The sequence below is a fragment of the Rhinopithecus bieti genome, unplaced genomic scaffold, assembly GCF_001698545.2.
Source record: "Rhinopithecus bieti isolate Rb0 unplaced genomic scaffold, ASM169854v2 scaffold_15437, whole genome shotgun sequence".
NCBI lineage: Eukaryota > Metazoa > Chordata > Mammalia > Primates > Cercopithecidae > Rhinopithecus > Rhinopithecus bieti.
In genome coordinates, this window is record NW_016808212.1 from 375,782 (window position 1) to 391,212 (window position 15,431).

The 15,431-nt window shown below is 41.5% G+C and overlaps 1 protein-coding gene across 1 annotated transcript in view; it reads left to right on the plus strand.

The window, feature by feature from the left end:
* WDR37 (WD repeat domain 37) overlaps positions 1–15,431 on the plus strand; it is a 76,719-nt gene that overhangs the window by 8,175 nt on the left and 53,113 nt on the right. Inside the window, exons 2-3 of the mRNA XM_017885804.1 lie at positions 7,395–7,572; positions 13,837–13,933. Coding sequence (XP_017741293.1) covers positions 7,435–7,572; positions 13,837–13,933 — 235 coding nt within the window. The 5' untranslated portion in view covers positions 7,395–7,434. The remainder of the gene's footprint in view (positions 1–7,394; positions 7,573–13,836; positions 13,934–15,431) is intronic.

Consider the following 15,431-nt stretch of genomic DNA (forward strand, 5'->3'; position numbering starts at 1 on the left):
AAAAAAAAAAAAAAAAAAAAAAAAAAGAAAATTTCCTTCACATGATTTATCTCCAGCTGATCTACTCTGTGAAAATAACAAGTAAAGGAAATTCTCTAAACAGAAAGGAAACGATAAAAGAAATGTGGGAACATCAGGAGGGAAGAACAAACAATGGACAGCAAAAATATCGGTCAATTCAGTATTCATTTATTTTCTAAATTATGTTTGGAATTTGAAGCATAACTGTGGTGTGGTTCTCAGTGTATGTGGAGGAAATATTTATGATTATGTTATAAATGGGGAAAGGTAAGGAAGCATAGAGGAAAGTAAGGTTTTTATACTTTATGTGAACTGGTAAAATGTTGATAATCAGTAGACTACAATAAGTTGTAAATGTATATGTAAAACCTAGAGCTACCACTAAAAAAGTTATACAAAAGAGGCAAACTCAGAAATACTGTAGGTAAATAAATACGAAATTATAAAAAATGTTTACCCCAGAAGAAGCCAGGAAAAGAAGGCAAAGGAGAGAAGAGAGGGAGAGAGAATGAATGATACACCATGACCAAGTGCAGTTTATTTTGTGGCTTCAAGGTTGGATCAATATTTGAAAGTCATCAGTGTAATTGGTCCTGTCAGTAGGTCAAAAAAGAAAAGCTACTCGGAAAAAACATGATAGAATTCAGCACTCATTTGTGACAGAAACCCAGAAAATAAATGATAGAGGGAAACGTTTTCAATTTGATAAACGGCATCTACAAAAAAATCTACAGCTAGCATCAAACTTAATGGTGAATAACACTATTTTCACCCAAATATTCAGGGCAAAGCAAGGGTGTTTGCTGTCACTATAGTAATTTAAGATAGTACTAGGATTTGTAGTCAAATCAATAAGGTAATAAAAGGAAACAGAAGGCTTACAAACCACAAAAATAAAACTGTCCTTTTTTTTTAGATGACATAATAGTTGACATAGAAAATCCCAAGGAATCCACAAAAAATCCTGAAATTTAAGTAAGTTCAGCAAGAATGTACACGTTTAATACATAAAATCCAGTTGTATTTATACTAGCAGTTAACATGTGGAAACCAAAATAAAAATGCAGTATCATTTAAACTTACACACAAAAAAGAGAGACGTTAGTGTGAAATGGAGAAGATACGTAGGACTTTTTTTTTTTTTTGAGGCGGAGTCTTGCTCTGTCACCCAGGCTGGAGCGCAGTGGCGGGATCTCAGCTCACTGCAAGCTCCGCCCCCCCGGGTTCGTGCCATTCTCCTGCCTCAGCCTCCCGAGTAGCTGGGACTACAGGTGACGCCACCACGCCTGGCTAAGTTTTTATATTTTTTAGTAGAGATGGGGTTTCATCGTGTTAGCCAGGATGGTCTCGATCTCCTGACCTCGTGATCCGCCTGCCTCCGCCTCCCAAAGTGCTTAGATTGCAGGGGTGAGCCACTGCGTCCGGCCCGATACTAGGACTTTTATGCAGAAAAAACCTTGGCATTGAGGAAAGTAAGATCTTAATAAATACTGTATTCATAGATTAAAAGACTCAATAAACCATTTCTCCCCAGATTGATGTACAGATTTAACACAATTCCTATCAAGATCCCAGCAAGATTTTTGTAGATATGTAATAGATTATTCTAAAATGTAAAAGGAAGGACAAAGGACTAGAATAGCTATAACAAAATGGAGAAAGATTTAATAGGAATCACTGTAACTGATTTTAAGACTTATACCATACAGAACAATAATAGAAAGTGCTTGTGTTAGTCTATTTTCATACTGCTGATAAAGACATACCTGAGATTGGGCAATTTACAAAGGAAAGAGGTTTATTGGACTTACAGTTCCACATGGCTGGGGAGGCCTCACAATCATGGCAGAAGGCAAGGAGGAGTGAGTCACGGAGGAGTGAGTCACATCCTACCCGGATGGCGGCAGGCAGAGAGGGAGAGCTTGTGCAGGAAAACTCCCCCTTATAGAACCGTCAGATCTCGTGAGACTTACTCACTATCATGAGAACAGCACAGGAAAGACCTGCCCCTCCATGATTCAGTTACCTGGCACTGGGTCCTTCCCACAGCACATGGGAATTCAAGATGAGATTTAGATGGGGACATAGCCAAACCGTATCACTGCTGTTGGTGGAAGGATAAATATGTAGGTCAGTGAAACAGAATAGAGAACCAAGAAACCCCATACAAGTATAGCGAGTTGATTTTTTGACAAAGGTCCAAAGCAATTCAATCTAGGATGGATCATCTTCAACAAATGGGGCTGGGATAATTGGGTACATAGGTGAAAACAAACAACAAAAAAAGTTGACTTAAATTTTATACCTTATAAAAAGGTCAGTACCATATAGGTAATAAATTTAGATGTGGAACAGAAAACTATGAGAAAACAGGAGAAAATTTTTGGCCCCTAGGGATTCATGAAAAGTTCTTGTCATGACTTTAAAAGTGTGATGCATAGAAAAAAAATTATCAGTTAAAGAGGTGTTGTGTTGTGAAAAACTCTGTTAGAATGAAAAGCAACAGATTGGGAGAAATGATTTGCAGTTTAACCTATGTGACATATAATTCATACTATAGAGTATAAAGAACTCTTAAATCTCAACACAAAAAAACCCAAACAATACTATTAGAAAATGGGAGTGAAGAGGCACCTCACTGAGGAGGATATATGGATGACAAGCACATGAAAAGATAGTGTCACTAGCTGTCAGGGAAATGCAAATTAAGACCACAGTGAGAGACTACACACCTAACGGAACAGCTAAATAAAAAAATAGTGACACAGGGATGCCTGCACTTGCAGGTTTACACAGCACTGTTCACAATAGCAAAGGTGTGGAATCAACCTGAGTGCCCGTTGACGATGACATAAAATGTGCACACACACACACTCTGCGATACCACTCAGCCCTAAGAAGAATGAAATCATGCCATTCGCAGCAACATGGATAGAACCAGAGGCCATTATTTTAAGTGAAATAAGCCAGGCACAAAAAGTTATGTTCTCACTTACGTGTGGGAGCTAAAAAATGTGAACACATAGAGGTAAACAGTGGAAAAGTAGATAATAGAGACTGGGAAGGTTGAGTTGGGGGAGGAGGGAGGCTGAGGAGAAGACAGTTAAAAGGTACAAACATACAGTGTGATAGAGGGAATACAGAGTAGGGTGAGTGTCCTTAAGAAAATAGTATTTCAGGCCAGGCGCGGTGGCTCACCCCCTGTAATCCCAGCACTTTGGGAGGCTGAGGCGGGTGGATCATGAGGTTAGGAGATGGAGACCATCCTGGTTAACATGGTGAAACCCCATCTCTACTAAAAATACAAAAAATTAGCCGGGCGTGGTGGTGGACGCCTGTAATCCCAGCTACTGGGGAGGCTGAGGCAGGAGAATGGCCTGAACCCAGGAGGTGGAGCTTGTAGTGAGCCCAGATCGCGCCACTGCACTCCAGCCTGGGCGACATAGCGAGATTCTGTCTCAAAAAAAAAAAAAAAAAAAAAAGATAACAGTATTTACTGGGGTGGTGGACCCCCTAAATAGCCTGTCTTGATGACTATGCGTTATATACATGGCACAAAATTTCTCATACATGACATAAACTTGCATAAAAAAGTAGTGACAATACCAAATGCTGGTGAGGATGTAGGTAACTGAATCTCATGTGTTGTTGATGGGAATGTAGAATGAAACAGCCACCCTGGAAGATACTGATAGTTTGACACTTTCTGGGAAAAAAACCACAAAAACTAAACATGATTAAACATAAGCAATTCTGTTTCCAGGTATACCCAAGAGAAATAAAAGTATCTATACATAACAAGCTTGTGCATTAACATTCATAATAACCTAAAAAATGAAAACCAAATGTCTATCAGTTGTATTTGGCAATGAAAGGGAATACATTACCACTATGCTACAACACAGATGGACTTTGAAATCATTGTCCTAAGTGAAAGAAGCCAGCTGTAATAGACCAGAGCGTATATTGTATGATTCCATTTTTATGAAATGGCCAGAACAGGCAGATTCATATGGAGAGAAAGTAAATTAGTGATTGTCTAGGGCTAGCTGGGATGTGGGTGGGAGAAATGAGGAGTGAAGGCAAATGGGTGTGGGGTTTCTTTTTGGGGTGATAAAAATGTACAGTTGATTGTGGTATTGATCACACAACTTCCTGAATATACTGAGTCATTAATAGGTGTCTTACATTGGTGTGTGAGTCATATATCAAGATTTCTTTTAAAGCTAAATATACATTTACCCTGTGACTGAGCACCCTTATCCTTGGGCCGTTTATCCAAAAGAAATGAGAACTTAGGTTCACATAAAACCCTGTATATTATTGTTCATGGCAACTTTATTAGTAATAGTAAAAAAATGAAAAGTATATATAAATATGTGTATATATGTAGATATATTTTGCATCATTAAACAAATGGTTAATGGTTAAATGTCCATACTGTGGATGCTAGCTAGTAATAAAAAGGAAGAAACTTGATACATGCCGAAAATTGGTTGGATCGTAGCCATTAAATTGAGTGGAAAAAATCTCAAAAAGGGTGCATGCTCTTTGATCATATTTACGTAACATTCTCAAAATGACAAAATTGTAGAGATGGTTACAGATTAATGGTTATCAGGAGTCGAGGGATGGTGCCAGGGAGTTGGAGTAACTAATGGGTAGTGTGGGTGATCTGTATGGTGAGGGGAGTGTGTCGTATCTTGAACATGTGGCACCTAAAGGAATTTATGTATGTAACAGAGTGACAACTATACGCACATTATACTAATGTCATTTTGTTGGTTTAATGAAATTAACAAATTGTACTGTAATGATGTAAGATCTAATCACTGGGGAAATAGGGACCATCTTTGCAACTTTCTGTGAATCTGCGGTTACGTCAAAATAAAAAGTTGAGGCCAGGCACGATAGCTCACATCTGTAATCCCAGCACTTTGGGAGGCTGAGGTGGGTGGATCACCTGAGGTCAGGAGTTTGAGACCAACCTGGTCAACATGGCGAAACCCTGTCTCTACTAAAAATAAGAAAATTACCTGGGCATGGTGCTGCATGCCTATAGTCCCAGTTACTCAGGAGGCTGAGGCACGAGGTTCTTGCTTGAACCTGGGGGATGGAGGTTGCGGAGAGCCGAGATCACGCCACTGCACCCCAGCCTGGGAGACAGAGCAAGACTGTGAAAAAAAAAAAAAAAGGTGGAAACTTCATAACTCACACGACTGTTTTGGTTGAGAGTTACTAGAAGCTTGTGATTAAAGCTTTTAAAAACTGTCCTAAGTAATAGGCAAGCTGTCTTCCAGGTTTCTAACATTTTTGGGTTATGCTTGGCTTTTAAAGAGGTTTTCATAACAAAGTTTATATATGAGAGTTCTGCATAGTATGTAAGAAACAGGAAACAAGCTAAACTGTATATACTGACATTCGTATTTAGAAATATTTAGAAGAGATATTTAGAAAAACGCTATGACTTCCTTGAATTCCAAGGTTAAATATGTTGATTTCTACTATTTTATTTATAATATTAAAATAATCTAAATGAAGTACATTTTATAAGTGACTATTTTCTCTTAGAAAATATTTTCAGACTTGGTATTTAGGATTATAATTAGAATGCTTAGTAAGCTGAATAGGAAAGATCTTGTTTATGTTATTAGTAACCTTTATGAAAGACACTCTAAATTTTTTGTGAATACATTTCATCTCTGTTAAGATACTCTCCTTGGCTGGGCGCGGTGCCGCAAGCCTGTAATCCCAGCACTTTGGGAGGCCGAGGCAGGCAGATCAGGAGGTCAGGAGTTTGAGACCAGCCCGGCCAATGTGGTGAAACCCTGTCTCTACTAAAAACACAAAAATAGCCAGGCGTGATGGTGGGCGCCTGTAATCCCAGCTACTTGGGAGACTGAGGCAGGAGAATTGCTTGAACCCAGGAGGCTGAGGTTGTATTGAACCAGAGATCGCGCCATTGCATTGCAACCTGACGACAGAGTGAGACTCCGACTCAAAAAAAAAATACTCTCCTTTGTTTAGATAAACTTATTTTTCAAAACAAGCTGACTTGTTTAAAAAGAAGGGAATGCTAGTGATTTTAAAATATTGTAGAAAAGGAATCATTCTATGACAAAGTAAGGAGGTGTTAGGGCTATTGAGTAAGTGAGAGCCATTTGGAAGGAAAGGAATAGCAGTTCAGGGATGTGTGTCTGCACCTGATAATGTCTAGGGAGTTGATAATGAAGAGGGCTGGACACTCCAGAAGTAAGGTCTTGCCTTGAGGCACAGAGCTATTGCTGTTGCGTAAGTCGCCAGTGTAACTGTCTACTTGGAATTTAGATGTTTACATAGTCCTTATGTGTATTTTAAAGGTTAGCATATTTTTCCATTATGCTGTTATTCATTTAATAGAACCATCTGCTACTCTTGGGACTTGGGCCAGTCTTTTCTGTAAGTGAAGGTGATGGAGGCATGTTAGCTTTAGGGAGATTGTGGGTGTGTCCTGCTTTGCCTTCAGCTGCACGTGGGGCAGGCATTCTGTGACAGTGAGGTGCTGAGCTGGCCTGACGATAAGATTGTGTTCATGGAAGGAGGGATCAGTAATAGCAGAAAATCAGCAGGTAATGTTCAAAATACTAAAATCTGTAGTCGAAGAAAGAAGATATGTATGTAAATATATTACCTAAGATTATAGTAAGTAACGTAGTGATATAATTGGGAGGAAGGATGGGTAATAACAGGAAATGAGTAGAAAATGCCCAAAGTGGGTAAATCATAATGTTTACGTTAGAGATTTGAATAACTTAATCACATGTGGTTAGTTTGAATTGAGATATGCTGTAAATATACATGCTGAATTTCAAAGAGGTAATCATAAAATATCCCATTGTTTTTTATGTTGACTATAAAATATTTTAAACATTGGGTTAAGTAAATCATTAAAAGGAATTTCATATGCTTTTATTTTTTAAAATGTGGACACTGGAAAATTTATATCCATGGCTTGCATTGTATTCCTGTTGGACGGCATGAGTCTGGAATGTGTGGTCTAGAATACACAGTTAACATTGGTTCCCTCAGGGGAGTAGACCATACCTAGGGAATGTTGGGTTAAGGGAGAGCTATTTTTTTTTTTTTTTAATTTTAAACTTCTTTTTTGCCATTTGATACTTAAGATGGTAATGAAATTTGATAAAGAAATTACCCCTTTAATAAAGGCTGTGGTCCCTACCTTAAAACATCTTAATTTGTCATATTCTAAATTATATAGTTAGTGTTAACCATAGTAAGGAAGCTTGTAATTAGAAGTCATCATTGTCTTGTTCACTGTTTTTCTTTTGTTTCAACTCGCCAAATCAGAAACACTTTTTTCTTGCCGTTTTTAGCTTATTGCAGGAGTGACCAGGACACTACCTTCTAGAAGTAATGCCCACAGAAAGCGCAAGTTGTTCGACTGCTCGCCAAGCAAAACAGAAGCGCAAATCCCATAGCCTTTCTATACGAAGAACTAACAGCTCGGAGCAGGAGAGGACAGGACTGCCGAGAGACATGTTAGAAGGACAAGTAAGCTGCGACGGATCAGGGCCTTATTGATTGATTGATTTTTTTTTTTTTTTTTTTTGAGGTGGAGTCTCTCTCTGTCGCCCGGACTGGAGTGCAGTGGCCAGATCTCAGCTCACTGCAAGCTCCGCCTCCCGGGTTTACGCCATTCTCCTGCCTCAGCCTCCCGAGTAGCTGGGACTACAGGCGCCCGCCACCTCGCCCGGCTAGTTTTTGTATTTTTAGTAGAGACGGGGTTTCACCGTGTTAGCCAGGATGGTCTCGATCTCCTGACCTCGTGATCCGCCCGTCTCGGCCTCCCAAAGTGCTGGGATTACAGGCTTGAGCCACCGCGCCCGGCTGATTGATTGATTTTTGAGACGGAGTTTCGCTTTTGTTTCCCAGGCTGGAGTGCAATGGCACGATCTCCACTCACCGCAGCCTCCACCTCCCAGGTTCAAGCGATTCTCCTGCCTCAGCCTCCTGAGTAGCTAGGATTACAGGCACGTGCCACCACACCTGGCTGATTTTGTATTTTTAGTAGAGACGGGGTTTCACCATGTTGATCAGGCTGGTCTCGAACTCCCAACCTCAGGTGATCCACCCACCTCGGCTTCCCAAAGTGCTAGGATTACAGGCTTGAGCCACCGGGCCCAGGATCAAGGCCTTATTTTAAAGATGGTGATTATGTCTGTAATGTTATAAAAGTAGGCAAATGTGTAAAGGTCTCCAAAGTAGAAAAGAGGTTTGGGTTACTAAAAAAAGATCACTCCTCCCAAACTACCCCAAAATAAACTCATTAAAACTTGTGTCAAATACAACAGCATACACAGATGGGTTAGCATATGTATACTAGGTAATAACAAATCAAAGTAGGTATGAGAGTTTGGATTAGTTTTATTCTTTGTACAGTTTTGTGGACAGTACAATTCTGGGTTTTTTTTTGTTTTTTTTTGTTTTTTTTTTTGAGACAGAGTCTCACTCTGTCCCCCAGGCTGGAGTGCAGTGGCCGGATCTCAGCTCACTGCAAGCTCCGCCTCCCGGGTTTACGCCATTCTCCTGCCTCAGCCTCCCGAGTAGCTGGGACTACAGGCGCCCACCACCTCGCCCGGCTAGTTTTTTTGCATTTTTTAGTAGAGACGGGGTTTCACCGTGTTAGCCAGGATGGTCTTGATCTCCTGACCTCGTGATCTGCCCGTCTTGGCCTCCCAAAGTGCTGGGATTACAGGCTTGAGCCACTGCGCCCGGCCCAATTCTGGGTTTTCTGTCTCTGATAGTCTCAAGAAAAGGAGAGTATCATATCCTTTTAATGATCTCTTTCTGTTCTCTGAAGAGTTTTTGGAATCAGATCTTTTAGTGACTTGACTTGGCTTTATCCTTGTCTCTGCTGCAGTGAGTAAATGTCATCCTTGGATTAAAATGAACTAATTATTTTTGATAAAGATAAGTTTTGCTTATACTTTTTCTAGTTCATTTATAGCTGATTAAATTCTGTCAGAATTTTTAAAGAGTATTATGAAGCCTAGACGCAGTATATGTTATATTAAAATAAACTCTAGATATATCTGATATATGGTTATATATGTCTGTAACTGTATATAAACTTACAACCATTCCTTCACAATTGGAACATATTCATCAGCCATAATGCTGTAGGAAGATAGGGCTTAAACCTGAGAAATTGGCTTCTGTGAATATTGGATCTTGTTAGGACCTTGTGGGTAACTTTATGCAGGACTTCGAGGCCGGGACCTCTACACTGAAGACAGCAGTGTGAACCCGGAACTTGACATGATTTTGCTGCCACGAAGAGGATCTTCAACTCCAATTAGATGAATATGCGTTGAATAAATAAACCTGGTTTATTGAATATGAATAAATACCTGGTTTTAATTTCTATAAAAAATGATTACATTTTAACTTAGTGTTCAAAATAAAATTATAGAAATAGCTTTGGTACTCTTAGTGTGTTACTTTGCTAGGACTCCCATAACAAAATGCCACAGACTGGGCAGCTTAAACAACAGACGTTTATAGTTTCTCCTAGTCCTTCCAGGCAGCTGGAAGTCCTAGATCAAGGTGTGGGCAGGGCTGGTTCCTCCTGAGGCCTCTGTCCATGGCTTGCAGACACTGTCTTCTCCCTGTATCCTCACAGAGTTGTCCCTCTGTGTGTGTCTGTGTCCTAGTCTCTTCTTACGAGGACCTGTCACACCGGAGGGCCCTCCTTTATGACCTCATTTTACTCTCACCACCTCTTTGAGGGCCCTGCTTCCAAACTCAGTCACATGCTGAGGTCCTAGGCTTTTGGACTTCAGCATGGGACTTCTAGGGGAACCCGTTCAACACAGCACTTAGGAGACAGCAGAGCTGAGCGGCAGGACTCCTGTGGTGGTGGCAGTGTCTGTATCTGTATCTGTGCTGTCTGATGTGGGAACCACCAGTCACATGTGGCTGCTGAGCGCTTGAAATTTGGCCAGTGTCCCGGGACATGAAATTTTAATTTTTAAAACTTTAATTACATTGAAATTTATGTAGTCAGATGTGGCAAGTAGCTACCCTATTGGACAGTGTGAGTGAGCAGTCTCAGATAGGTTTTCCTAATTTGTAGGTTCACGTGCATTTCTGGCAGTGGAAACCCTGCAGCCTCCTCTGCTGGCATATTCTAGAGTTGTCTCCCACCTGTGGTGAATGTGTTCTCCTCTGGGCCCTGAATGCCCATTCTCCTTTGTGACACGGCACAGGCGGTGACTGCATCTCATGGTAACCCTCACGAAGGTAGCTCAGAGGTCTCCAAGCTGCACGGCCTCGTCCTCTGCCCCACCTTCGGCCTCTGTGTCTCCCACGCTGGCTCCCTAGACGGAGCTCATTTGTTTAATGAGCAGTGATTTGGAGTGGGACCAGCCAGCATGTTCTGTGAGTGGCCAGCGTGAGGTGCTCTGCCTTCCCACTGCGGTGGGCGGGAGAGAGCGGTGGTGTCTGCTGCACGTGTGTGGCATGGTAGGTGTGAGGGACGATCTCAGAACGGAGGTGTTCATTAACATAGGAGTGGTCTCGTTCTGGACAGTGTAGAGTGATGCCCTTTCAGTTGTTGAGGAGCAGCAACATAGAAGAGAGGGCAGATGAGTCTGAGGGAGACATTGTGTTAGGTTTAACTTTATATGTCTCAAATTTGCCAGTCTGAAGTAGTTTAGAAACCCAGGTTTGCACAGGCACGGGAGGTCTGTTATTGCCAAGAGCTGAGACGTCCACATGCACACAGTGCTGGCTGCGGCCTGAAGAGCTGGCTGCTCCCTGCACATGTGCGCCGTGGCTTTCAGGTGTGTGTTGGTGTCGATGTGATGAAAGAAATTCATTTAAAAGCTTTGCTGAGTCATAGCAGTGGTGTCTTGAGTTTTGTTAAGTGGTACTGAGAATTCGGCAACTCGTTTTAGAGTCCGTGAAATTGAATGGCACAGAAAGGGAGCAGTGATGGAAAAGGTTGAAAGTCGTTGTGTAAGCGCGCTCTTCCTGGGCTCAAGTTACCCTCTAGTGGGAAGGTCCTCATTTTGCTGTGCATTGAGTTTCTTGATTATAAAGGGAGGTTAATGCTGACTTCTCAGCTTTCTTTTCCATAGCAATTCCTTTTTTTAAAAAATTATACTTTTAAGTTCTGGGGTACATGTGCAGAACATGCAGGTTTGTTACATAGGTATACACATGCCATGGTGATTTGCTGCACTCATCAACCCATCACCTACATAAGGTATTTCTCCTAATGCTCTCCCTCCCCCAGCCCCCCGTGCCCCGACAGGCCCCGGTGTATGATGTTCCCCTCCCTGTGTCCATGTGTTAGCAGTTACTTTTATATTAATATGCACTTAATATTCAAGTATATATGACATGATGTAATTAGTTGCTGAACAATTAGAGCCTTAAAACATGACAGGTATAGATGAGTAGGAACTGATTCTGTAGGAGGAGATTGGCCTTGTGTAGGAGCCAGAAGGGCTTCTGAGGACGTGATGTTCGTGGGGAGGGATATTCACAGAGAGGGAATGGGGCATGTGGAAGCCACAGGGCAGGGAAAAGACTAATAGCGATTCTCAGTTCAGTGCAAGCTTATGTTTCGTAGTTATTGGAACTTCTTTTTTTTTTTTTTTTTTTTTTTTTTTGAGACGGAGTCTTGCTCTGTCATCCAGGCTGGAGAGCAGTAGTATGACCTTGGCTCACTGCAACCTCTACCTCCCGGGTTTGAGCAATTTTCCTGCCTCAGCCTCCCAAATAGCTGGGATTACAGGCACCTGCCACCACTCTTGGCTAATTTTTGTATTTTTAGTAGAGACGGAGTTTCACCATGTTGACAGGCTGGTCTCGAACCCCTGACCTCAGGTGATCTGCCCACCTTGGCCTCCCAAAGTGCTGGGGTTACAGGCGTGAGCCACCGTGACTGGCTGGGACATCCTTTTTGATGGCCTAGTTTTAATTTTGATTGTTACATTTTCCTTCCTTTTTTTCGTGTTCTTCATTGGTTTTAGAAGGATGTTTAGAGGCTATAGTACCGATTCTGTAGATTCAGTATTTAAAGTAGTGTATATATGTGTGTGTGTGTGTGTGGTTTGTGAAATTTATGTGAGAAATCTGTGATAACTGTAAAACTCACATTGCTAAAATGCTGTCATTTTTCCTTAAAATTTCTGTCTTTTAAGTTAATCTCAGAAGGATTTAATAAATATTGTGCATCTTTTTTAAAAGTTTACAACTCGGCGGGGCACGGTGGCTCACACCTGTAATCCCAGCACTTTGGGAGTCCGAGGCGGGCGGATCACGAGGTCAGGAGGAGACCATCCTGGGTAACACGTTGAAACCCCGTCTCTACTAAAATTACAAAAAATTAGCCAGGTGTGGTGGCGGGCGCCTGTAGTCCCAGCTACTCGGGAGGCTGAGGCAGGAGAATGGCGTGAACCCGGGAGAAGGAACTTTCAGTGAGCCAAGGTCACACCAGCCTAGGTGACAGAGCGAGACTCCATCTCACAAAAAAAAAAAAAAAAAAAAAAAAAATTTACAACTCATCAGAATAAAACAGTTTATGCAATATGTAAATTTGAAAAGTCCCATAGAAAGGTTAAGGATCAGCCGGGTGCAGTGGCTCACGCCTGTAATCCCAGCACTTTGGGAGGCCAAGGTGGGTGAATCACAAGGTCAGGAGATTGAGACCATACTGGCCAACATGGAGAAACTCCGTCTCTACTAAAACTACAAAAATTAGCTGGGTGTGGTGGCGTGCACCTATGGTCCCAGCTACTGGGGAGGCTGAGGCAGGAGAATTGCTTGAACCTGGGAGGCAGAGCTTGCAGTGAGCAAAGATCACACCACTGCACTCCAGCCTGGGTGACACAGCGAGACTCCGTCTCAAAAAAAAAAAAAAAGGTTGGGTATTGAAACACTATTTTAGAAATATTTGATGAGGTTTTTTTTGAAAATTACTCTGGGTGTTGGGAGTAGGGGACACATACCAAATAGTACATAGGCCATGCCCTCAGGGAGGTTGGAGTGGCACGTGGCTGTATCTAGCAGGCTCCTGTTGACTAGTGGGTTCAAGCAGTGAGTGCCTGTGATATGTTTAGTGCCCAGGACCTGCTCACTTGCTGGACCACACTTGACAATGTCACTCCTTCCCTTCGCCTTCCCAGGGGTGTGGGAAACACACAGGCATGAAGAACGTGGCCCTGGTGGGAAATGAAAAGTTAATGTTTTCACTCAATTAATAGACATTTGGCTCTTTTTGTGAGATTTTTCTTTTTCTCCTCTTCACAACACTCTTTTAGGTGTTGTGTAGAGTGACGGGAAGAGTGACTGTGCTTTTGCTTGAAGTGCAGTGGGCATGGCGGGAACTCTGCAAAGGTGCCTCTTCTGTGAGGGTCTAGCAGATGAAAATACTCGTAGGATAGTGTCTGATGGCACTCAGAGACTGTTTATAATAGTTCATTTATGGGAGCTGCCGCCTTTCTCTACAAATTTGGAAGTTTTAAAATAAGGTAGGTTTATGTCCTCTCTTGGAAGGGAAAAATTGTATTATTTTGAAGGAGTGTTTGTTTTTAAATCCCGTATCACACTAGGTAGCCATTTATACAATTTGATTCATAGCTTCCTTGGCAGAAATTTGGAACTTTAAACTCTTTAAGCATTTTATGTATAAAAATATGTAATAATAAACAAGAGTTTAGAATAAAAGAATTCACTTTGGAAAAGTTTAGAGTTCATTCATTCATTCATTCATTCATTCATTTTAAACAAAGTCTTCTTCTACAGGATTCTAAACTGCCTTCCTCAGTTCGCAATACACTTCTGGAACTGTTTGGTCAAATAGAAAGAGAATTTGAAAACCTTTATATTGAAAACTTAGAATGTGAGTATCTCCTATTTTAATATATTTTTATAGCTTTACCTATCCATAGGAATCTTTGAAAGTCAAATTTATGAATTGACATTCATCACTCTATTAGTTTTCTGCTCTGCTATAGCAAACTTAAACTTATTTTAGTGGCTTAAACTAACACAGATTTGTCATCTTGCAGTTCTGTGGGTCTGGTATGATTCCCACGAGGCCACAGTCGGGTGTTGGCCAAGCTCCACTCCCTCTGGAGGCTCCAGGGAGGAATGTTCCTTCGTATTTGGATTGTGACAGAATTCAGTTATTTGCAATTTTAAGACGGAGGTCCGCGTGCTGCACTCCTTGGCTCCTGGCCCTTTCCCTCTTGCTGGAGTCCTGCTTGCTCTCTGACCCGCCCTCTGAAGGATTGGGCTCCAGGGTAGTCTGGGCGCATCTCCCACTGCAGAGTCCTTGTGCCTGTGCTGGGTCCTGTTCACAGGTTATGGGCTTAAGGCACGGGCATCTTTGGGGATTCATCATCCTGCTTACTGCACCGACCAGTCCAAATTGTGATTTTATAAAAAGCACATGGATCTTGGCCAGGCGTGATGGCTCACACCTGTAATCCCAGCACTTTGGTAGGCTGTGAGGCGGGTGGGTCACGAGGTCGGGAGATCCAGACCATCCTGGCTAACACAGTGAAACCCCGTCTCTACTAAAAATACAAAAAAATTAGCTGGGCGTGGTGGCAGGCGCCTGTAGTCCCAGCTACTCGGGAGGCTGAGGCAGGAGAATGGCATGAACCCAGAAGGTGGAGCTTGCAGTGAGCCAAGATGGTGCCACTGCACTCCAGCCTGGGTAACAGAGCGAGACTGTCTCAAAAAACAAAAATACAAAGTAAAAAATAAAAAATACATGGATCTTATAATTTTCCCTACACCAAGTACACCATGAATTGAGAAAACATTGATTTACCTTTTTATTAATATATCATCATTTGAAAATTGATGCATATACTATATCTGACTTATTAAAGGCATATCAAAACAATTTTGAATTAGCTTGGCTTTAATTTTTCTTTCTTTTTTTATTTTGGAAGTAATGCCCATATATGCTTAAACATTTATCAAACAGTGTAAAAAGAAATCTGCCATTACCCCTCAAGCCCCTCACACTCTTCAAAGGAAGACATTTTCTGCATGTTTTTGCTTTTGGCTTAAGCCGTCTTCCCATCTCGGTCTTCCAAAGTGCTGGGATTGTAGGTGTGAGCCACCACACCCAACCTATAAAATTTGTATTACACAAATGTAACTATAATCAAGTCTTTCATGCTTTATCTACAGGTTGATTCCAAAAGTTGAATACTAACAGAGCATTTCCATTGTTAAGCTGTTTTTCACTCTGTAACTAAGTGGTGTGGTTGGATGAATAATGAAGAGAATATAATTCTATGTCATTTAAACTTTGCTGTTGGAAAATTTAATGTTAATACAGGATTCTCCTTTTTAAAGAGTCCACCTTTACAATTCATAGC